At 41.1% G+C, this 23,123-nt stretch overlaps 1 protein-coding gene across 3 annotated transcripts; it reads left to right on the forward strand.

The window, feature by feature from the left end:
* The first annotated feature begins 795 nt into the window (after nucleotides 1-795).
* Nucleotides 796-22,784, forward strand: ganabb (glucosidase II alpha subunit b). 3 transcript variants are annotated; one of them, XM_080416954.1, is made up of 25 exons: nucleotides 796-840; nucleotides 2,370-2,468; nucleotides 2,784-2,892; nucleotides 3,292-3,419; nucleotides 3,899-4,078; nucleotides 4,247-4,312; nucleotides 6,069-6,135; nucleotides 6,279-6,360; nucleotides 6,907-7,003; nucleotides 8,388-8,568; nucleotides 9,268-9,421; nucleotides 10,404-10,639; nucleotides 11,174-11,300; nucleotides 11,491-11,570; nucleotides 13,077-13,217; nucleotides 13,859-13,955; nucleotides 15,308-15,409; nucleotides 15,912-16,155; nucleotides 16,737-16,801; nucleotides 17,934-18,010; nucleotides 19,158-19,232; nucleotides 19,491-19,604; nucleotides 19,740-19,852; nucleotides 20,455-20,555; nucleotides 20,809-22,784. In XM_080416954.1, exons 1-25 carry the CDS (start codon nucleotides 821-823, stop codon nucleotides 20,916-20,918), a joined length of 2,865 nt encoding a protein of 954 aa, XP_080273080.1. In that variant the 5' UTR covers nucleotides 796-820; the 3' UTR covers nucleotides 20,919-22,784. The 3 variants fall into 3 exon arrangements, with proteins under 3 accessions (XP_080273080.1, XP_080273082.1, XP_080273081.1); XM_080416955.1 differs by lacking the exon at nucleotides 796-840 and adding an exon at nucleotides 1,455-1,473; XM_080416956.1 differs by lacking the exon at nucleotides 4,247-4,312.
* The last annotated feature ends 339 nt before the right edge of the window (nucleotides 22,785-23,123 follow it).

Consider the following 23,123-nt stretch of genomic DNA (forward strand, 5'->3'; position numbering starts at 1 on the left):
TACAGCAGCAAGATAAGCCATTCTTTCCCCCGATTATTACACAAACCAGATAATGTCTATATTACATTATATGCGTCAGTCATACACGCAAATAATGTATGCAAATGTTTTAAAATAAAAACATCCACGTTAAGTCCATTGGTGAAATGTGAAATTAACATTTAGATTAAATTGTATGGGGGAAATCTCGTCTCCTCAACCATCTTTGCTTCGTCGTGCGCGTCAGAAGTAGATCTACAAGCCCGCAAGGAATGGCGGTGCTACCCGCTGTGGGCTTGTAGATCAGCTATTTTAGGCGCGCGGCTCAGTCGTACGACGACCAGTAAGTGAAATGAGGCGGAGCCGAACCAGGGTTGCCATGTCCACGTATTATAAGCTACTTTGGCCTTATATTTTGTAAAGTTGCTTGTAAATATGGTGGTTGCGTTTTTTGGGGCTTGTTTCTAAAGTGTAGTTGCTTATTTGGGCTTATTTCCTTGTGTTGTTTAAAAACCAGTGGTTCCCAAACATTGTCATGTCAAGCACCCCCAAATTAATATATATACTTGTAGACTCAAACTTCTGAAAATATTTTGTGCCAGAGACACCCATAGAAGATTTTGTGGATTTGAAAATATTCCTAATAATTTTTTTCCTCCAAGATTTTTCTTTGAAAATAGCAGATCTCCAAGCTCACAACGAGCTATTTTCAAATAGCCAATGTATATAAATAGGGTTAGAGTGCTCATGTGGCTTCTTTTAGGTCTTGTTTTCATAGACCTGGTTGCTTATTTCTCTCGCACAATGTGGCAACACTGCGCTGAACTTGAGCTCTATCAAGATGGCCGCCATCGCAGAGAGGTAAAACAAAGCAATTCCCACTTTTAAATCTTTATATGCACCACATTGTTTGATATATTGACAGTGTACGCCGGGCCACATATTACATTTGAGGCGAGATACGTTACAAATCAGAAGACAACGGTAACCGGTATGGATGTGAATAATAGCTGTTAGAATTAAGAATCTCGTCAAACCGGGATTGAATTAGCGGCTTGACAAGCCAGCCACACTGAGCAGTGTTGCCATGTCGGCTTATTATAATTATAAGTGACTTTGGGCTTATTTTTCTGTAAAGTTAGTTTTTTTCTTCTTAAGTGTAGTTGCTTATTTAGGCTTGCTTCCTATTTTTTCTAACAATTATTTTAACAAGTGGTTCTCAAATATTTCCATAAATGTTTAGTGTCTAGGGACATTCATTTGTGTTGTTAGAATGTTTCAAAAATATATTCCCAATATTCCACATTCTATTGCAAGAGTTTTTGAAAATAGCAGATTTACAAGCTCACAACGCATTTAAAGCAAGTGCTCGTGTGGCTTGTAGTCGCTTCTTTTGGGCTTGTTTTCCTAGACATGGTTGCTTATTTCTCTCACAAAACCTGGCAACACTGCACACTCATTGAGCCACTGAACCCGCTATACAGCTTTAGCCAGGTTAGCATGCTAACTTTCTTTATGAGCTATTAAGTGAATGTCCCAGGGGTCCACCTGGACAGCCAGATAATAACATTCACTATAAAAACTGTTATAGTTATGGCGGTGTAGTGTTGACTAGGCCGGTATAGTTGGTGTGTGTTGCTGTGGTTGATAGTAACCTAACGTTAGCTTATACCTACCTAGCTAACGTTAATTCATTTACTTGGCTTCAATCCAAGTACATTAACATTGCATTTATGAGAGTCTCAGTCTCGACGATAAGTTAGTCTATCCAGTATAGAAGATGGATGTGTAATACGTTTTAATTGTACATTGTGTGGATGTTTACGCAGGTTGCAGGATGTGGAAACGGAAAATACTGTAGCTTTGCTTCTGCTCTGACATTTTGTGACACTACCTTTTCATTAGAAGAGTAGAGTACACATGTACTATTGTGCTCTGCCAGACAGAACAAAGTCCACATGGCTGCTAGTTGGTCATGTGTTTCACTGGTCTTATTCTTTAACGGGCTGTCTATCGGACATGGACGTGGCATCATTCTTTTTGTCAGTGGTTGTCAAACTCTTTCATGTCAAGGACCCCCAAATTGATATGTATTTGGCCGCGGCGCGGACCCCCATCTGAAAAGAGGTTGTGCCAGCCAGGGAACCCCAGAAGCACAGATTTGTGTTTAAAAAAAGTTTTCAAAAACTTTAAAGTTCAAAAATTTTGAAAAATTGCAGATCTAAAAGCTCATATCATAGCGCTATGAGCTGGTAGATCTGCTATTTTTCAGTAGCCAAAGTATAAAAGGTTAAAATGATTGTGACACTATATTAACTACCCCCCCCCCCCCAAGGACCCACTTTGAGAACCTCTGCTTTATGTGACTTTGCTGCTTTACTTCTTTGTAGGATGGCGCCTGTCCTGCTTCTGCTGTCTGTGTGCCTCAGTGGGGCATGGGCCGTGGACAGGGGGAATTTCAAGACCTGCGACCAGAGTGCCTTCTGCAAGTGAGTTCCTCTGGTGACAAATAAATGACTACAATACTTAGCTTATTAAGACCTGAGGCCGATTCTACAAATGCCTTCTAAATCAATAGTTCTCAAACTCAAGATTTTTTGCAAAAATAGCAGATGTACAAGCTCGCAGCGCGGCACGAAGTGACGTGCTGTGAGCTTTTATGTCTGCTATTTTTGTCTAAAATGACACAGATGCTTTCCTGTGTTCAATGGGTTAAGTCGCAATTGACCTTTCCCTATGACAAAAAAAAAGTGTTGTTCAACAATGGTGTCATCACTAATACAAGCTTGTGTCAATCCACTTAGACGTCAACGTTCGTTGATGCCCGGCCATTCTCCATACAGAGCCCTGTTGGAGACCATGGAGCTGACCAACACTAGACTTACCTTGCAGCTCATCAATGATAACAACAAGGTAGTAAACACTAAGCAACAACACATGTACACAGCTCACTTATGCTTAAATTGTGATTTGTTTTGCATATTGTCTTTACATTATGCATACTGAAATGTTGTTAGAAACATTGTTCAAAAAAGGTTTTGTCAGATAAAAGGTAATCAGGTTGGCAATAAAGCCTATATATCTTGCCCCACTTAAATTTTTATATTCTTGACCGTTGAAGGCCTTGTAACCAAAACTGCACTATTAAAGTAGCCTACAGTGCAGGAATCTGTTATTTTTTTTACATTGACCTGACCTCTTTTAGATTTTCCTCCTATGCGCCAGTCACCAAGACACTTGAGGTGTGGAGAATTTATTTTTGTTTTTAAGCTTGACCCCTATCCCGCACCTTACTCTCTACCAACCTGACAGGTGCGTCTGTTGCTGGAGCTCTACCGTCTCCAGGGCAACATGACAAGGGTGAAGATTAATGAGCTGAAGCCCCTGAAGCCTCGCTACGAGGTCCCAGATGTGCTCATCCATGAGCCGCCAACGGAGCCGTAAGTTTCCCTGGGATTTGGTTGATCCTCGGGTAGAGAAGGGTTTCACAGGTTTATTTGGACCCCCATTAGCTACTACCTTAACAGCAGCTACTCTTCCTGGGGTCCACACAGAAATAAATAACATTTCATAACATGGTGGCCGGCTGTTGTCAGAGGGACAGATACGTCAGTGCGCACAATGGTAGAACATGGTGTGAGTGTGTGTCCGTATGCTTATTATTCTGTTATTTATGCTGTCATTCTATAATTTCTGATGAGACATTTTCACTGATTTGACTACAATTGGGAATATAGTTAAAACGTCATACTCGGCGACTAGGCTGTATTGTTTGTGGACTCGGAGTTTGTATTGTTTGATGAGACATTTTATTTTAAGTCTTTTCATGTGCATGACAATCACTGTCCGTGATCTCACTTCCACTCTGAACTTCCCCCGCACTGTCACCTTCTCTCTTTCTCCTCCATTGCTCTCTCAGCCTGTCTCTCATATCTAAGGATGAGAATGGAGTGGTTCTGTCCCTAGGGTCCGAGTCCCAGAGGGTCATCGTCAGTGCCCGGCCCTTCCGATTGGACATCATGGAGGGCAGCGAAGTGCTGATGTCACTAAACTCCCGTGGCCTGCTGGCCTTTGAGCACCTGAGGATGCGCAAGGACACGTGAGAGACCATACGCGCACAAACACATACACACCTCTTGACCAGCCCTTTCTCTTAAATCCACATCCTCACAAAGTGGATGTTTCTCTTTTTGTTCCCATAAAAGTGTTTTATTATTTTGGTATTGTCTCTGACTCGTTGTTCTGTCCTCTTCTCCTATCATCCTAGTTTCTCCTATAAAGTAACTAGCACAGTGGCTAGCGTGTGGGATAATATCAAGAGGGTATTCACTAGGTAAACATCCTTAAGCTTTGTAAGTGTGTTATGTTTTTTGTGCTAATGCTGCCCGTAGTTGTATGAAATCTAGGAATGGGCGCTCAGGTGGAGCAGGGTAAAGTTCCTGCCCACCACCGCGGAGACTAGGGGTTCAAATCCTCCACGGTGCATCTGGCTTTGCTGGGCGTCCCAATGAACACAAATTGGCCATGTTTGAATGTAGGAAGCCAGGTGGGGAGGGCAATCTCTGTCGCTGCACTAGCTAATCCTACAATCGGGGCGACTCCTCAGTGTCTGGTGAAAAGAAGGGGGACTGGCGGCGTGACGTGTATCGGAGGAGACACGTACTCGCCTACATCCTCCCTAACGAACCAACCAATAGGTAGTAGTAAGTGACAAAGGACTACAATACTGCAGCAATGCTGCTAGATATCCCAGATATGCCATAGTACAGAGTACAGCACCTAAAATCTTGATTGTGCCTGTGTATATACTGTATAAGACAGAGCATGAGGTCAGTCTATGATCCAGAATTTTATTTAACCCATTAAGACCGGGAAAGCCTATACGTTGTTAAACCTTTAAAAAACGGGAAAACATCTGTGTCACTTTGTTTTTTTTTAATAAAAAACAGATTTTCTGAAAACTTAGATTAGGATTTAGAAGGCGTTTTTAAAATCGGCCTCAGGTCTAAATGGGTTAAAGCAGGTAAAAATGGCCTATCGTTAATATCTGGGTATATTCATATTTTAGGGGCACAATTTAAAAGTTATTGTATCTTAGAAAGGTGACCCACCATATTTAAAAAAGAGAATGATAATCTTGAAAGAACAATGAATGATCACCTTGAAGGATAAAGGCCCGCTGTGGGCCCATAAATGATTTTCACCGTTTTGTCCTTGTCCTGTCACATCAATGGTAACTGAATCACTTACTTTTCATAGAATGTCATTCTAGTAGCCTTCTTATAACAAATTGCTCTGATGGTTAATTTGCATGATTGATCGAGCTTCACAAACAATTTTAACAGGCTTACCTAAGTTATGAAAGTCGCTCTTGCCGACTTAATTGCAAGAGCTAGTTATGATGGCTGAAAAAATCTGGCTGAAGTGCAATTTACGTTTGCTTTATTTTAATTAATTCGTAATACACAGGGCAATGATGCAGTAGTGTAATGCCGTGGGCTTTGTCCCACCTGCTTATTTGTGTCTCACTTTCAGGCTATACAACCAAGTACCACAAATTCCACTTAAGAATTCCCATATTGCTAAGTCTGGAAGTTTTCTCAAAGCCAGGCTTCAACCGCCAAAGATTAACTGGCAAGCAACTATACAGAGGGGGAACAAATTTGGTGCCTGACAGAATTATAATAGACTAGTACATGCAGTATTCCTGATGGTCATGGCCCTTCTATACCGTGCTGTATGTTAAAATCCCTATAGTAGAGTTGGTTCTTTTAAGCAGCCTTGTGAGTGTTTGATCTCACAGCCTCTAGAGTTGCAGTCCCACGATGCCTTGCTTGGAATAGCCACAATGGTGGGATTTGCTCTGTCCCCATTGTCATTAGAGTGAAATCCTATAGGACTTTGCTTAACTAGTCGGTAGTCTATGTAGAGTCGAGACCCATCAGTCTGTTTGTGTTCCCCGCTTCCTTTATGTGTGATCTCTACACACTTAAAAAGATGTGCCGTTGTGACACGTCACTCTCTCTCTCTCTCTCTCACTGTCTGTCTCTCCCACCCCACCTGTTTCCATTCGATCCTCCAATGTACAGTCAAGCAGAGCCTGAGGCTGAGGCTGAGAAGAAAGAGGAGGCTGATCCAGAAAACCAGGGCGAGGAGGTAAGAAACTGTACATTGAAACTGAAACCTATAGTATCTCTGTCTCTACTCTTAACCCTTTTAATACAATATTCCTTAACATGCGTGTCTTTCTCCCCTGCTCTTAAAACATAATTGTTCCCCCTCCCATCGCCTCCTACCAGGCAGTGAACACAGAAGAGGAGAAATCAGAAGACGGGATGTGGGAGGAAACATTTAAATCACACTCCGACGGCAAACCCAATGGTAAGTGTCCAAAGTTGATGATGTTGCTTTCTTTTGGCCTCTGGTTGGTTGGTGCTCATATTAACGGTAATGGTATAGAGACACACAGACGCCTACAATTTCACACCCACAATTGGGACAGCTCGGGGGAGGATTGATTATGTAACTCATTGCGTTTATCAGCATTAACGTATCCGGGACGGGTAATGAAAACCTCAAGGCATCGTCCGTGACATATACCATGCGGCTACTTAGACTTCAGATTTCCTAGCACTTTTGACACACTGATGGAGTATATTATAGTATATAGTATAATATAGTATATTATTCAATTGTGGGCGTGAAATTGTTGGCACCTGTGTGTTTATACCATTACATTAAAATGTTTAATCTGGTCTGTTACTTTGTTTTTGTTACTTTGTTTAGTTTTCTGGTATGTTAAAACTGTAAAAACGTTTTTGTGACTTGGTGTGCAAAACATTATTTACAGGTTGTCACATTTGCATAAAAGTATAACTTTTAGCGCCTCTGTTTCTATTGCCTGATTAGTTTTTTCTCTCTCCACAGGACCCTCGTCTGTCAGTTTAGACTTTTCTTTACCGGGAGTTGAACATGTCTATGGCATTCCAGAGCACGCAGACAACCTCAAACTCAAAACCACAGAGTGAGTCTGTGGCTTATCTATCAAGTGTTGAAATGTCCTTGTTACATTTGTGTGCATACCTCACTCAACCACTTAAGCCCTGTATACAACAAGCCTGAATCATCTATTTTAGCTATTTTTGGAAGTTTGTAAAAAAAAATTGTAAAAATTTACCTACAATGGACCCTTCGCTAAACCCCAACCCAAAAGCGATTGTCCAATGCATAGGTCTGGCAAGCTTTCGTCACCTGCCATAGCTGTCAATGTTATTTCGCCCGCACACACACAATCATTTGCAACATAATAGCAAGAATAGGATTACCACGATAACGCAGTGGTGACTATGAACCACGTACCCAAACCCGTTGGAGGCTGTTACAGTCATGGATCAACTTCAACCTGGTGTTTGCACTTTCTCCATTTACGGTCCGTACATCTATATAAACGTTCAGATTTCAAATATAAAGTGCTTACCCCATGGCCACGGATGTTACTATTATGCACGGGACTCTCAAAAGTACCCGTATATTCTGTATTGTGCAATAAAAAGCATTTTAATCAGATCAGTGGCCATTTTCTCATAATGTATCAGAGTGCAATACACCTACCAACCGATAGGGTCGCTCAGTTGAAAGCATATGGAGAAAATGGCCACCGATCAGATTAAAATGCTTTTTATTGAACAATACGGATGATACGGGTACTTCTGAGAGCCCGTACATAAATGTAACATCCTTGGCCATGGGATAAGCACTTTATATTTGAAATATGAACGTTTATGTAGATGTACGGGCCATAAATGGAGAAAGTGCAAACACCAGGTTGAAGTTCATCCATGACGGTCATGACAGTCGACCGTCGTGTATCCATGGCTATTACTCCCTCTAACATTTCCCATGTTTTCAGTTTATTGAAATAATGTCATGCACATTTGTCCAGTGCTTAGCCTACTGCAGGCCTTGTTGACCAGATTCAGAAGAGATTTTGAAGCTCTTGCTCCTGACATGATCGATTATTTTTAAGAGGAAAAGCCATCATTTAACATGCAAGTCAATGGGTGAGAAGCAGAGCTTGCCAGGCGCTGCCAGGCCTGGGTGTGACTAACTTTGCACCACCAGTCACAGAGTGGAGTGGGTGGGGCTTAGCGAAGGGTCCATTGCATGTTAAAAATGGTGACGCCAGGTTGAAAGTCTCCACTCATGTTGTGTGGAACCTGTGAGTAGGCTGTTAAAGACCATCTAAGAATAGATGAATAGATCAATTATACATAAATGAGTATAGGTAATTAAGCATTTTGGTACTTCCCACTGCATGCTACAGTATGTAGAGATGACTAAATCAGTGCAGTTGCTGTATTTGGTGTATTGTAATTCTAAGATTTGTTGGTTTATTTGTTTTGTTTCAGTGCCGGAGACCCATACCGACTGTATAACCTAGATGTGTTCCAGTATGAGCTGTACAACCCCATGGCTCTATATGGTGCTGTCCCAGTCATGCTGTCCCACAGTGCCCAGCGCACCATGGGTATCTTCTGGCTCAATGCTGCTGAGACGTGGGTGGACATCAGCTCTAACACTGCAGGAAAGGTAAGCAGCAGGTCATCAGCCAGGACAAAATGTCACTTAAGTTAAGATAAAGCTTTATTGATTCCTGGAGGGGGATTCAGGTGTCAAGATACAATAAAATACTGAGCTGCTAAAATATTGAGCTGATTTATCTTTGTTAAAAGAGAGAACACACACTATATATATATATATATATATATATATATATATATATATATATATATATATATATATATATATATATAGTAAATATCAATGTACAGTTAATTCATTAATATACATTTAGCACCAGTGACTATGAATTCAGATATGTACTGTACACACAATGAGTCTACAGGTGGATTAGATATAAGAATGGATGTGTGTACAGTGTGTCTAGCCTATCAACATTGATTATGATAATATATATATCTCAGTCTCACGCACTCACTCAGTCTGCACATGTATTCATCCATATACTTGAAGGTCTGTTGACAAAGTGCAAACATTCAACAGTCTGAGTAAATTATAAGTAGTCTCTCAGTTAAAAAGCAACTGTCAACGGTTTGCAATATACATCGTAGTAGTAAAATATATATATACACCCATTGACACAAATAGAATCTGTTCACCACAAATCCTCTCACTTTGTAGTACTTATATGTACACAGAGCACAAATATAAACGCTCAAACATTCGCCCCCTGACACTCAGCTCCCTTCTGCACTTGTGTCTCTGCAGACAGTGTTTGGGAAGATGCTGGACTATGTGCAGGGCTCCAGCGAGACACCGCAGACAGATGTGCGCTGGATCTCTGAGAGCGGCATCATTGACGTCTTCATCATGCTGGGACCGACGCCATATGATGTCTTTTCCCAGTACGCCTCCCTCACAGGTGAGAGGAAAATCAGTTGATTGGCCATTTAACCGGCGTTCCTTCTTTTTTTTTCTTTTTTTTGCTGACATGCACACGCCGTTCTGAAAATTATATAGTGTTTTCAGAGAGGTCTGAGTGCAGGGCTTCAGGCCACATGAGGTATCACTGCTTTGCTCAAGGGCACTGGAACGGCAGCAGACACTAGTCTCCATGGCATCAACTCTGGTGCAAATTCCATATTTAGCTGGTCCCTCATATTGAACCAGAACCTGGCAATTTTACAAGTGTGCACCAATAACTGCTTTTTCACTGTCAATACTGATTCTTAAAACTAACTCGGCATTAAATGTCATTGTTTACTCATAGCTTCGTCCATACATCAAAAATGCAAATGGATGTATGAATGAAAATTTAAATTCATTCATAAATCCATTTGGCTGTTAATTTATTTTTTAGAGTTAGTAGTAGTAGTAGTATTATATGGTGAGTCGTAGTCAATAAGCTAAGCATGCCAGACCACCAGTATGGTCCTTTTTGAGCATTGTACTCAGTCTAGACTTGGACCAGTTGTGTGAAGCTTTGTAAATGAGGAAAGGACATATTTTCTACACCATAGCATGTGCCATAGATGCACTTGGAGGCAAACTGGACCCGGAAGTTCGATGGAATGCATTGAAGTCAATAAGAGCTGGCTGGACCGGCTCATGAATAAACAATATTATTTATAGCGTGGCTCTGCAAGAGGCTAGCCGTCTATGACGGGGTGTGTGTGCTTGTCCGAGCTCATCTCGCAAACCGCTGGACCTGTGCTCTTTTAAATACTTAAAGAAAATAATATAGTGTGCTTATTGACAAATAAGAGATCAGAAAGTAAAGTGTTGAAACTGATAATTTTTCACAAGTTCACAATCATTCAAAGATGGTGTCTATTCATACGCTTGTCTACCCGGCTGTCATTGTCCTTTTCTTACTTACTTAGTCTTGTCCTTTCTTTGCTCAGGAACCCAGGCCTTCCCTCCCCTGTCTGGATTGGCCTACCACCAGTGCCGCTGGAACTACAATGACCAGGAGGATGTGCGGTCAGTGGATGCTGGCTTTGATGAGCATGATATCCCCTACGACTTCATCTGGCTGGACATCGAGCACACAGACGGCAAGCGCTACTTTACCTGGGACCCTCACAAGTTTGCCACACCCAAGGAGATGCTGCAGGGTATCATGGACAAGAGACGCAAGGTAATGGAAGACGATTAACATTGTACCACTGTGCCAAGTGACAACAGCAGCTACCTAGGGGTGAAAATTTAACTCAATGATCCTCATTGCCCATGAAGGCCCTTACCACCACCAATATTGTGTATTCACAGCTTTGGCCATTTGTTTGTTAATGGCTTTGTTTTTAGATTTAACATGTTTACATTTACTCCATAGTTAGAGTATGAAAACATTTCTTCACTGCCCTGAACAATTGAGCCAATGTTAGTTTTCTACCGGGATTTTCGGCTAGACTTTTCAAATAAACCTACACTTTTAAACGCAATAATATTTTGGCAAACTATTATGAGTGTCTTGGATTATCTATCTCAAGCAACTTTCAACTCTCTGCCAGTTGATTTTCATACTGTACGGAAATTAGTTAAATGTGCTGGTCTTCAAATGAAATGTTTGAAAATCAAACAATCTACGGTATAATGCTTTGAGTTGTATTCAATGGGCTAAACATGTCAGACCGCCGGTATGGTCCTTCTTATTCTTTCTCTCTGTCCATAGATGGTGGCTATTGTAGATCCTCATATCAAAGTAGACAGCAACTACAAGATCCACAATGAGATCCGCTCCAGAGGCTTCTACATTAAGAATAAAGATGGTGGAGACTATGAGGGCTGGTGCTGGCCAGGTTTGATTCAATCTACTGTCAGAGATAATAATGATGTTGCACTGCACTCAAGTAACATAAATCAAGTAAACGGATTACATTTGAATGAATCGGAGTGTACTGGTAGTCATGGTTGTCATGCCATATTTTTCTAACCCCAGAACTGTCTGTACTCTTTCCCTAATTTCTTTCTTTTTGTTGTTTTCTCCAGGTAATGCAGGCTACCCAGACTTCACCAACCCAGAGATGAGAGCATGGTGGGCCAGCATGTTTGCTTACGATCAATACGAGGTGAGAAATCAGGAGATGAAATGCAGTATTCTTGCTGTGCAATGTATTCTGTAAAACGGGGATGGGCAGTTCACTTAACTGTTTTACTTTTAAAAATATTTATTGGGCTGTAGCAAGGCTGAGTGGGAAACCAAATATAGACCGCAGTCTATTGTTCAATGAGAGACAGCTGTTCGCACCATTAGGAAGTGGTCGTCTCCTAGTCAATTTAAAACAATAATTAATTGAAAAACAAAACCATTTTTGTTGGCTAACCAACAATTGATTTGGATAGTGTTATGTAGTTTCCCAGGGCCACTGTTACAAACGAGAAATTAACAAAGTTTTGGGTGCTTTGGGCAACGTTGTTAATAGTGTCGTGAGGTTCATGAATGCTTCGTTCGAAATGATTCGGTCTTTTGTAATGTTACTAGGGATGTCACTAATAGATAGTTGTGCAATCTGTTCGCCCGTCCTCAATATTCAGTTAATTAACGTTATTAAAATAAAAACAATACAAAATGTATTATTATTATTAACGATGTAATCTAAGGCTGAAATACAGTGATCCGCATGCCCAATCTGGAAGAAAAATGCACAGAATGAATATTTATCAGAATAGTAGACATTCATTTAGGCTCCTTTTATAACAACAATTGTGTCGTAATCTGTGCAGCTCAAATGTGGTAGGCTGCCTGACCCTACCCAGGCTACTGGCTGCTTGTAGATTAGTCTACATAATGTTTATTAAATTAGATTAGCATGCTTAATTATCAATCTAGTTTGCACTGCTGAGAACACCCGGCAGATGGCACGCAATGGACATCCCCGTTACTCACAGATGTCATACTGTATGCTATGGTAGCCAGTCTGAGGAAAGGGACAATGAGATCATAGAGACTGTTAACATTCCACCATTCATATGGATTAATTTCCACTTTCCAGGAGTGAGGAAACCTCTCTGAAGTATCTTTCCACTTCATTACTTGCAATTTTTTCTCAGAAATTACAGTTATGTCCAAGGAGCAGTTGCATCGCATTCTTCTTTGCGTTCCCATCCATGGATTGCTCCATGGATACACATGTGCTTGCATTTAAATGATTGGCATGTAGCTCATGCTGCTGTTGTATTTGAGTGCTGTTTTGCCAAGGTTAACATGCAACTTTTTCATCATCCTTCTTTGTGAAATGGTACTCCCAAACCAAGCTACTTTTCTACGTCGTCCTTGGTTTGGGACCATTTCACAAAAAAGTTGCATGTAAACCTTTGCAAAGCTACACTTTGTGCGTTTCATTTTTTAGCTCTTGCTTTCCAGTGCAGAAATGTGTATTTATTATTATGCGAATTAACTAATAAGCCGATAAGCATATTCGAATACGTTATAATGAACAGCTAACCGAATAACTGTTGACATTCCCTAATTGTTAAACCATCTATTTGGGGCAAAGGAGTAAGCCAGGGAGGGATTCACTATATTTTTCCTGTTGGGTTTTCCTTTCACACCCTCTTCCATCTCCATTTCCCAGGGATCCATGGAAAACTTGTACGTATGGAACGACATGAATGAGCCATCAGTGTTCAATGGACCAGAGGTCACCATGCACAAGGACGCTTTGCACGGCTCCTGGGAGCACCGGGATGTGCACAACCTCTATGGCTTCTATGTGGTGCGTGTCATGACTTTGTATATTGCAAGTGACTGTCACAACTATATTATTTTAGTTGATATACTTATCCATAACAACTTATGATTAATGGTAGTGCAAGCTCAATTTAGTGGTGTTTTTTTTACACCGTGGCTCTGCAGGAGCCTAGCAGGTCTATAAGAGGGTTGGTGAGTTTGTCTGTGTCAGAAGCTAATCTTGCAAACCGCTCAACCAATCAGCACCAATCACACGTTTTATACTTTTTTTTGGTATTTAACTTTAATTTAATAATTGAAGTCAAAGGTGCTCTGCTCGGGCTGAAACCGTCCAAAATGTGGAGTCACACGACGATGATTGACGTCACAAGCTGGCCACATAAAGTCTGAAATTTACAGTCCAGCCATGCCATTGCTGATTTTATATTTTTATTTATAACATTATTAGTGAGTACTAGTAAGAAGTGGAAAAGCCATTGTGCCTTGATAGATAAATATTTTTGTGTCCCAAGAATAGCTATGTATGACAAAAGTCAGTTAGTAAAAATATAGAAGATCATTATGAATTCATGCATCTTTTATTGCATTCGCATTCATTCATGTGAACATTCATGGCTTGTTTGTAGACTGTTCCCTGCTCCTCCTGACTGTTCTTCTAACTTGCAGCAAATGGCCACAGCAGAGGGCCTGATCCAGAGGTCGGGTGGAGTAGAGCGGCCATTTGTCCTTACTAGGGGCTTCTTTGCTGGGTCACAGCGCTATGGTAAGCTGCCTTCTGCCTCCACTGTCCATACTACCCACCTGCTTGTGTTCCTGTACTGTTAGCAGGCTTTGTCAGGGTGCTATTGGTTAATTTTGGGTGTTTCTCGTTACTGGCTTTTGTCATGGTGAGAGCAGGGTTATAATGATTTAAAATTCAGTATATTAGATTTTTTTAAATCACCTATAGAAATGATTAAAAAAAGAAATTGCTGACTAACACTGCTAAATATTAAGTTAAATAGCCATATGTAATACACAATCATGAGCTTGTATTACATGTGTGTAAGGTAGCATGTGCACCACCTGACCGATCGCTAGACCTCCTTCCTGTAGCGCTTCCACCACTTTCTTAGATACACTGCGCTGATCTTATTGGTGTGCCACACCGTCGTACTACGACATTGTTGCAGTATAGATTAGGCTTAACTCATTGAGTGCCCAAATTATTATCTATTTCTGGCCATTATGATTTTTATTTTTTTATTTTTTCAAAGTAAAAAAAAAGTGCTTTGGAAGCGAGATGCAGCCCTTTTCAGTTATAAGTTAAACAAGGAGTGGATGGAGCTGCAAATCTTCAGATAATGATATCTTGGGTTCAGTTTCTTTTTTCTTTTTTTTCTTTTTTTTTTTCAAAAACACGTGAAACACGTTAATGGCACGTTGCACCATAGCGCTAAAACACGTGAAACACGTTAATGGCACTCAATGAGTTAAGAAACGTGTTTTGGGCTTTCCATCTCGTTCAACTTTGCCATACATGTTTATTGCTTCATCAGTAATGATTCCAGTGAAGTCACTTTCTTGCAATCTGTCATCAAGTTCTTCCAGTAGGGTTTGCTCCAGGGCTCTTTCCATGTCAATATGCCTGTGTAGACCCGCATAGATTTGAGCAACTCTGTCATTGCAATGAATTGATGACATAAGATGTCATTTAACATTTGGTATGCACCTTTTGAGCTGCGATATGAGTCCATCTCTGAACTGAAGATGACTCTTTGGCTTTATTGCAGTGCTCCTTAATTGCTTTTTCCTGTTGCATTAAATGCACTAATGGAATGTGATCACTCGGTGCATTGCCTGTAATGTATTGCTCCCCGTTTAATGTTCAACATACACTTGGCAGTTGTATTCATGAAGCCAAACACAAATTACATTTATGCTCATAAAAACATTTAAATATGATTTTTATGTTATAAATCTTTGTATTTTAATGTGTTACTTTATTTAATAGCCTAATGATAGTAATGAAGAATGAACTTTTCAACCGGCCATCACTATTTATAATTGAATTTCTAGTTTGCCAGTAACCGGTAAATACGGGCTAATGGAAACATTGGTGCACCTCTCCTCCAGGCGCTGTTTGGACGGGTGACAACGCTGCTGAATGGGAACACCTGAAGATCTCCATCCCCATGTGTCTGAGTCTGGGCTTGGTGGGAATCTCTCTCTGTGGTGGTAAGTATCAACTAGTCCACCTGTAGTTAACCTCACTGTGTTCAGCTGACAGTTAGGGACATACCAGAACAACAAAATATCCATATAATCCAAATCATGAGGGAGAAGAGCAGGTGTCATTAACATGCTGGCTAATTAGAAATGTTGTGTAACTTCTTGTGTACGTAGTCTGATATATCGATGTAGGCTGATTATACTGTTAAACCGAAAACGGACTCCAACTGACATGGGTTAATGTGTTGCTTCGTTCTATTGTTGAAGGGATTCTTTTTGCCCTGCCTTGGCCGTAAAGCACTGGGAAACCCTGCCCTTTACAATCTAGACGGTTACTCATGTTTGGAATAATGGCTACAGATGTTGAATGATGGACCAAGAAATGTTTGATAAACAACTTCTTTTTTTTACCTGATTTGGTCAAAGGAAATTAATATAGACAAATTGCATGACAAGCAGCATGCTTGCTGACATGTTTCGGGCAACATCTTCCCGGTCTTTTCCTTAGCTGACGTGGGCGGCTTCTTCAAGACTCCCAGCAGTGAGCTTCTGGTGCGCTGGTACCAGACGGGTGCCTACCAACCGTTCTTCAGGGCCCATGCCCACCTGGACACGCCCCGCCGTGAGCCCTGGCTCTTTGGTCCAGAGAACACTGCGCTGATCCGTGAGGCAGTCCGTCAGCGTTACGCCTTGCTGCCCTACTGGTATCAGCTCTTCTACCATGCACACCACTCTGGACACCCAGTCATGAGGTACGTGTGTGTGTGTGTGTGTGTGTGTGTGTGTGTGTGTGTGTGTGTGTGTGTGTGTGTGTGTGTGTGTGTGTGTGTGTGTGTGTGTGTGTGTGTGTGTGTGTGTGTGTGTGTGTGTGTGTGTGTGTGTGTGTGTGTGTGTGTGTGTGTGTGTGTGTGTGTGTGTGTGTGTGTGTGTGTGTCATATGCAGTGGTGTAAAGTAACACAAGTACATTTACTCAAGTACTGTACTTAAGTACAATTTTGAGGTACTTTTTACTTTACTGGAGTATTTCCAATTGTCTATACTTTTTACTCTACTCCACTACATTTGAGAGGCAAATACTGTACTTTTACTCCACTACAATTATTTGAAAACTTGAGTTACTAGTTACTTTGCAGATATAAATATATTACATTGTAAAACGTACATTAACCACTTTAGCCCTATTTTATACCTAGGCTAATTGAAAATAGCCGATCTACAAGCTCACAACGCATCGCGACGCGTTGTGAGCTTGTAGATGTGCTATTTTCAAACGTTTTAGTACTTTTTCCACCACTGGTCATATGTCATCTCACCTGTCTGTGTACATTGCAGACCACTGTGGGTGGAGTATCCTCAGGACACCGCTACATTTGCCATGGATGACCAGTTCTTGCTCGGTGAGTCACCTCAAACTCATGCATGTAGCATGGCACCTTTTTCCTCAGCCGAGTTTGAGCAAGTAACCACGTGAACCCTAGCATCCCTATTCTGGGATGAACATTTGGCATAAATTGCAGAAGTTCACTACCCGTTGCAATGTGTCACACGTTGTGTGTAATGGATGAATGTGAAGTACGTTGTAAAGCGCATTTGAATGGTCAGAAAGACAAGAAACACTGCTTCATGCAGTCAATTAAAAATGAATATAAATATAGCCCCCAATCGCCTGATGGAGGGGAAAGGAACTGGTTTGAATAACGTGTTCCTTCCACGCGCTACGTGTGTGTGTTGCACCGGCTCTGTGCATGGCAGACAGTGCAGCAGACAAAAGAAGATACACTCTCCTCCTTTGTTCAATAAAACTTAATGCAGGCTAAATTAACCGTCGTCAAAATTCAAGAAACTTTAATAATGACAATTTAAAGTTAATCCTACTTGATGCGACGTCCATTGCACTCCCTGTAAACTGTTTGCGACGTTTCCACGTTCAAAAAAGTATCCAGCAAACCAGACCAATAGTAGGCCATACCATGGAAGCAGATAGGAACAACACTTGTTTAGCATTAGTAGTTCACTTAGCAGTGACATAAGGTAATGTTTTTGCCTCTAAAATAAGAGTTGACAATGGTTAGCTTTTTTGTAAAATGCTTGAAAATAATTAAATAGGCAGACAGAATTATGATGTCTGTCACTCAAGGACCCCTAAAAGTATTTAACTGCGGACCCCCATCATGTGAAATTATTTTGTGCCAGGGACCCCATACAAGATTTGTGTTACTTATGTTTAAAAAATTCCAAATTCCAAAGCTCACAACACATCACATAGTGAATGTTTTTCACAACTTTAGCAAGTTCCCGCAATTTTAGCAAGTTTCCGCAATTTCACCACATAAATTCACATAAAACCCCCTCATGTTCCATTGCATAATCAAGGATTTTTGCCCACATAATCAAGGATTTTTGTCAGCGTTTTTCGGACAAAAAGGACTATTTAGCGAAGTAATGTGATAAGGGCTGTAATTATACTGTACCCGTCACCAAACCATAATGGCATCATTGCACTGTCCCTTACTCACTGTGTTGCTCCAGGGAGAGACCTGCTTGTTCACCCTGTGACTGAAGAGGGGAGCAGGGGAGTCACTGCCTACCTACCAGGTCAAGGAGAGGTAAGGGAGAGAACCCCCAATGTCAGTTATTTGGTCCATGTCTCCAAAAGTTCTGGCTGGATTGCCATGGAATTTTGCACCTCATTTTTTGATTTTTTGATGGGAATTACAGACTGGATCTTTAATTGTGCACTCCAGAAGCCCTTGGGGGGGGGGGGGGGGGGGGGGGGGGGGGGGGTTACAGACTGGATCTTTAATTGTGCACATTGTATGTTGTCACATCAATAACCTACTGATTTTGGACCTTTCCTCTTGCACTACCCTGAGGACACAATTTCAACTTGGCACGCAATATCTCAAAAGCCATACATTTCTGGGTGGACTCATTCTCCTAACCCATTTGAGTTACCACATGATTTTAACTTGTGTGCCCACCCTCAGTTCAAAATGTCAGCCTTTTCTTTTTTTAAGTTGTAGCCCCACTAGTGACAGCACAGGCCTGTAGGATGGCAGTGTCTGTCGGTTCAAACCACTTTGCTCCAGTTGGAAAGGAGCATCATGGCCGGTAGGAGTAGCCTGGTAAACCCTCCCTCCGGAAATCTCATTTCTATTTGATTCCAGGAGTGAGTCTGGGCTGATCGCCCATTCTGCAATATTGGCTGCGGGCTGTAGTTGGGCGGGAGTAATACCGTTGACTGACAACCCCTTCAGCCAATGATAAGCAGTTCACCAGTCTAATGTGACGCGACAGGACTTTTGAGACAGCCATGCCGAAAATGGGTTGCCTTATTCGGATACATGGGTGTCACTGCCCACCCCTACCGGTTCTCTAAATTTTTATTTTTAAATAGGCTTTGTCATGATTAATTGACTACATATATGAAGTTATAAAATAAAGTTACAAATAAATTAAATTGAAGAATGCATGTTGGCACATTTCATTACCAATTTTAATTGGCTCTGTGCATAACTGTAGTCCCAGGTTTTAGAAGGTGGTATACCCATTTCCTGTTAGTAATTTTCCCATAGATTCATTTGATTGGCTAGGCAGTAAGTTTGAACTGGAAACAGTTAACATCTGTTGCTGAGGAGTCTATAGTCTGGACCCAGTTAAATATTTTGCATGTTCTTGGCAAAGAAAATGTTTGTTTGTGTTCTGGTAGAGTCTTTTGGTGGTCCTATTCTAACTTCTGTCCGCCTGTTGCAGATCTGGTTTGATGTCCACACTTTCCAGAAGCACAATGGTGCCCAGAACCTTTACATCCCTGTCACCATGAGTTCTGTAAGACACACACACACACACACACACACACACACACACACACACACACACACACACACACAAATGTATAGTGTCCATCTTACTCCAAGATTTAACTCCTTCCTCTCCTGGAAGTATGGAGTAAACGGATTCACCAAAAAAAAGTCTGTCCATTCTTTGTCAAGTCACTCCACATTTCCAAAGATGTCATAGATGTTTGTTGTCATGAATGTATGTTTGTTTTTATCTCTTGCTAATATTACTTTGTCTTGTTACCAGATCCCAGTATTCCAGCGTGGTGGTTCCATTATTCCCAGGAAGGCTAGAGTTCGCAGGTCATCCTCTTGTATGGAAGATGATCCCTACACCTTATACGTGGCCCTCAGTGCCCAGGTATCCTAAAACACACATACACATTGTTGATACTGTGACAGTTATTCTGAGTCTCATAGTTCAGTCCTGTGTTGACACACCTTCCATTGGATAGAAGCATTTTTAACAAGTATTTTGTCATTTTGTTCCTAAAAGAGAACTGCAGAGGGTGAACTCTACATAGACGATGGCCACACCTTTAACTTTGATAAGAAAAAGGAGTTCATCCACAGGAGCCTGTCTTTCGCCAAGAATGTCCTCTCTTCCAGGTGGGTCATAAGTATCAACATTATCTTTATATGCTTGGCACTGTCTCAGCTAATGCATTTTGTAACAATATCTGGATAATCGATGCCAAAACCATTTTGGAAATTCAACCCCTATCTCATGCAGAGAAAAGTATTGATTAGAGCCAGACGGTGTTAGATTTCGGGACTGCATAAGTGCTGATACCGATGTTGTCAAAAAGTCAAATAATGGCCGACATGCCAGAATGATATATCGGTCTAGCCTGGCGTAGCTAGACTATATCACTGCGTGGATATGAGTCTGGTGCTTCCATGAGGACGTTTTATTTCCCAAGGGGCGGGATCAAAACAATGGCCCTCGACGCAATTGGTTAGACCTACAACCAACTACCAATTACAGTCTCCCATATTCGAATACTGGGCCCTGATTGGTTACCCACGTCTTCTGGAGCAGGAAATGGATTCTCTATGGAGCGGTGCCAGACCCAAATCCCAGAGTGCAATTTTTTTTTGCACTCGCAGATTCGTCTGGTCCCAGGCTAATATCGGTCGGGCTCTAGTATTGATCTCCACAGTAATGTGCTTTTAGTAAGGCCATCTTTATTTCTATTCCCCCCACACAGTAATCTAGTTCCAAATGCTCAGTATTCTACACAGTCCTGGATCGAACGCATCCTCATCCTGGGATCCATCAGACCCAGCAAGGTTACCCTCAGAACTGCTGGTGAGTACCTAATGCGCTGTCTCACACATTCTGTGACCATGGTGGTGCCTTAGTAGTTTTTTGTTCAATTAACATGCTTGCAAGTAACTTACTGTTCTAGCTTGGTTGTTGGCCTATGTGCAAATTTGGCTACTGTTCCTAAAATTATATTTGAACTTTGGACCCCCCCCCCCCCCCTTTCAGGCATTAATAGGTCGGATAACTCGGGTTTGCTTGTAGGCTGTTAATGTCTCTTTTCATTTACTTTCTGTAGATGGTCAGGAGAGCCAACTGGAGTTTGACTTTGACGCTTCCATGTCGGTGTTGACGCTTCGCAAGCCTGGCATGAACGCCGGGGTGGACTGGACCGTGGTGCTTCAGTAACCACGGTGACGGAAGGAGAGTGATGGAGAGGCGGGAGCAGGAAGTAGAGTGACTGGACTGAACAGGGATAAGGAGAGAGAGAGGGACTGAGTGGATTGGATACAAAGCTCTTATACAGGAGAAACAAGAATGAGAACAGGATAACTGCCTCAGTGTGGCACATGGAATACAGTTGGACTGTGGACCTAAACACACACACTGTCTTGAATACTCATACTTAACATTCTCCCACATGATTCTTTTGTCAATGTATAGTATTCATCCATACATAGTATCATACTAATTACACACAGGTATTTACACGTTAAAAAATCCCATGTAAACCTGTTCGTAGAACTGAGCCACATGAAAAATTTCCCTACTATGTCCAATCTTGTGTTCAGTAAAACTGCAATGGTGGGTCAACTAACTGAACGGTTACTAGATAGTTTTTAATTCACTTATTTCTGTTTAGAACAAAAAGAAGAGAAAAAACAAAAGATTGGTCAAATCATGATTTCATTGTAGTGGATGTTTAGGATTAGACCAAAGACATTCAGATGATTTATTTTTGTCTTGTTTCGTCCCCCAGGGCGTCCATCCGAAATGCCTATGAATAAAAAAAAGATCACTGGGGGGAAATTGTTTTTAAAATGAAGGTGCACATTCTAACGAACATAGCCTACAGCTGTTGATTCCCCTCTGTATGTGACCATGTGTTTGACTTGAGATTCTTAAATTCATTCCATCCCTCTTTTCATCACTTTTTTTTTTTTTAAACGATAAGCACTTAATCTGAAGTCTGTGTACTTGTGCCACATTTGATAATGGTTGAATTTGGAGTGTTAATAACTGTCCCCTTGGCAGTTCTGTGCTAATCTGGGTGGATTTATACTTAGTTCCCGTGCGCTGACATGATGTGAAGCTGAGCTTGTAGATCTGCTATTTTAGGTGTGCCACACCGGCTCGCAACGAAGTTTTAACGGGGCTCTTTAAGAGTGCTATGTACATTTCCTTTCTTTTTATAGTTGCCATAAGATGTAAAGAAATGATCTTTGCTACAACTTGAGGCCATTTCATTCCTGTTTAGCCCCTCCATTCATTTGTTACTAAAGAATGTGTGCACTATCATGTCATTGCTCCATCCAGGAATTGTTTTATTTTTACAGAATGTCATTCGCAAACTACTGAGCAGCGAGGGGATTCTTGGCTCTTTTGAACCCGATACTGAAGTTATTAGGCAAAAGGAATTGTTCAAGGGACTGAACCACTGATACTGTGGAAAACTAATTCTGTTTTCTTTGACATGTCCTTTTTCTGGTTTATCCAACTTTGTTTACTTATTTTTTTAATGCACTTCAGGAAGAGCGAGAACTTAATTGTAATTTGTTTAGTGTTTTGGAGGAGGGTGTGATTTGAGATGGTTTGGAGTTGCCATTTGTAAATGTAATTTACAACTGTTAAATCTATAGATAGGCTCAGCTTAATTGTGGAATGTCACATGACTGTGGCGTTTGCCAATCTGTGTCCGTAAATACATCCCAATGTGAACTGATCAACCCTAAATATTCAGTTGAACATTTGGGGACTCTGAAATCATTGCTGTCTGGTCAAAATGTCAGGATATTTACAGTAGGGGGTTATTGTATGAGTGTTTTTTTGGGGGGGGTATGTACGTTTTGCTGCAAGTTTTGTAGAGGGTAGGCATTTTATTTGGAGATATGAATTAGAAATGGGACTCTATGAGGAGCGTGCAAATGTTACAATCAGGGTTGTCAGTTGTACTTCACAAAATGAGACCAAGAGAAAATAAACTTGACCAAATGTAAGGAGGGATCCTGTTATTAAATTTGCTTAAATTCGGTGGTAATAAAATCTTCATTCCCACTTTTAGTTTAAGTGTCTCATTTTAACAGTCAAAGTGTATCTAAATAGCCTAGATATTATGTAACAGCGCACAACTTGACGTAACTGGATAAATAAACAACCTAATGTTTGTGTGTTCAGTTCAGCTGATCATTCTAAAGCTCGGTGATCAAAATAAACTCAGTATCAAGCATTGGGGTCAGGTTGAAGTGTCGTCCAGGGTTGCCATGTCCTCTTATTATAGGCAACTTTGGGCTTGTTTTTCTGTTGAGTTGCTTTTTGGTTGCGTTTTTTTGGGCTTGTTTCTAAATGTCGTTTAAAACAGTGGTTCTCAAACATTTTCATGTCAAGGACACTCAA

Source organism: Gymnoscopelus braueri (assembly GCF_963280865.1).
Source record: "Gymnoscopelus braueri genome assembly, chromosome: 20".
Taxonomy (NCBI): domain Eukaryota; kingdom Metazoa; phylum Chordata; class Actinopteri; order Myctophiformes; family Myctophidae; genus Gymnoscopelus; species Gymnoscopelus braueri.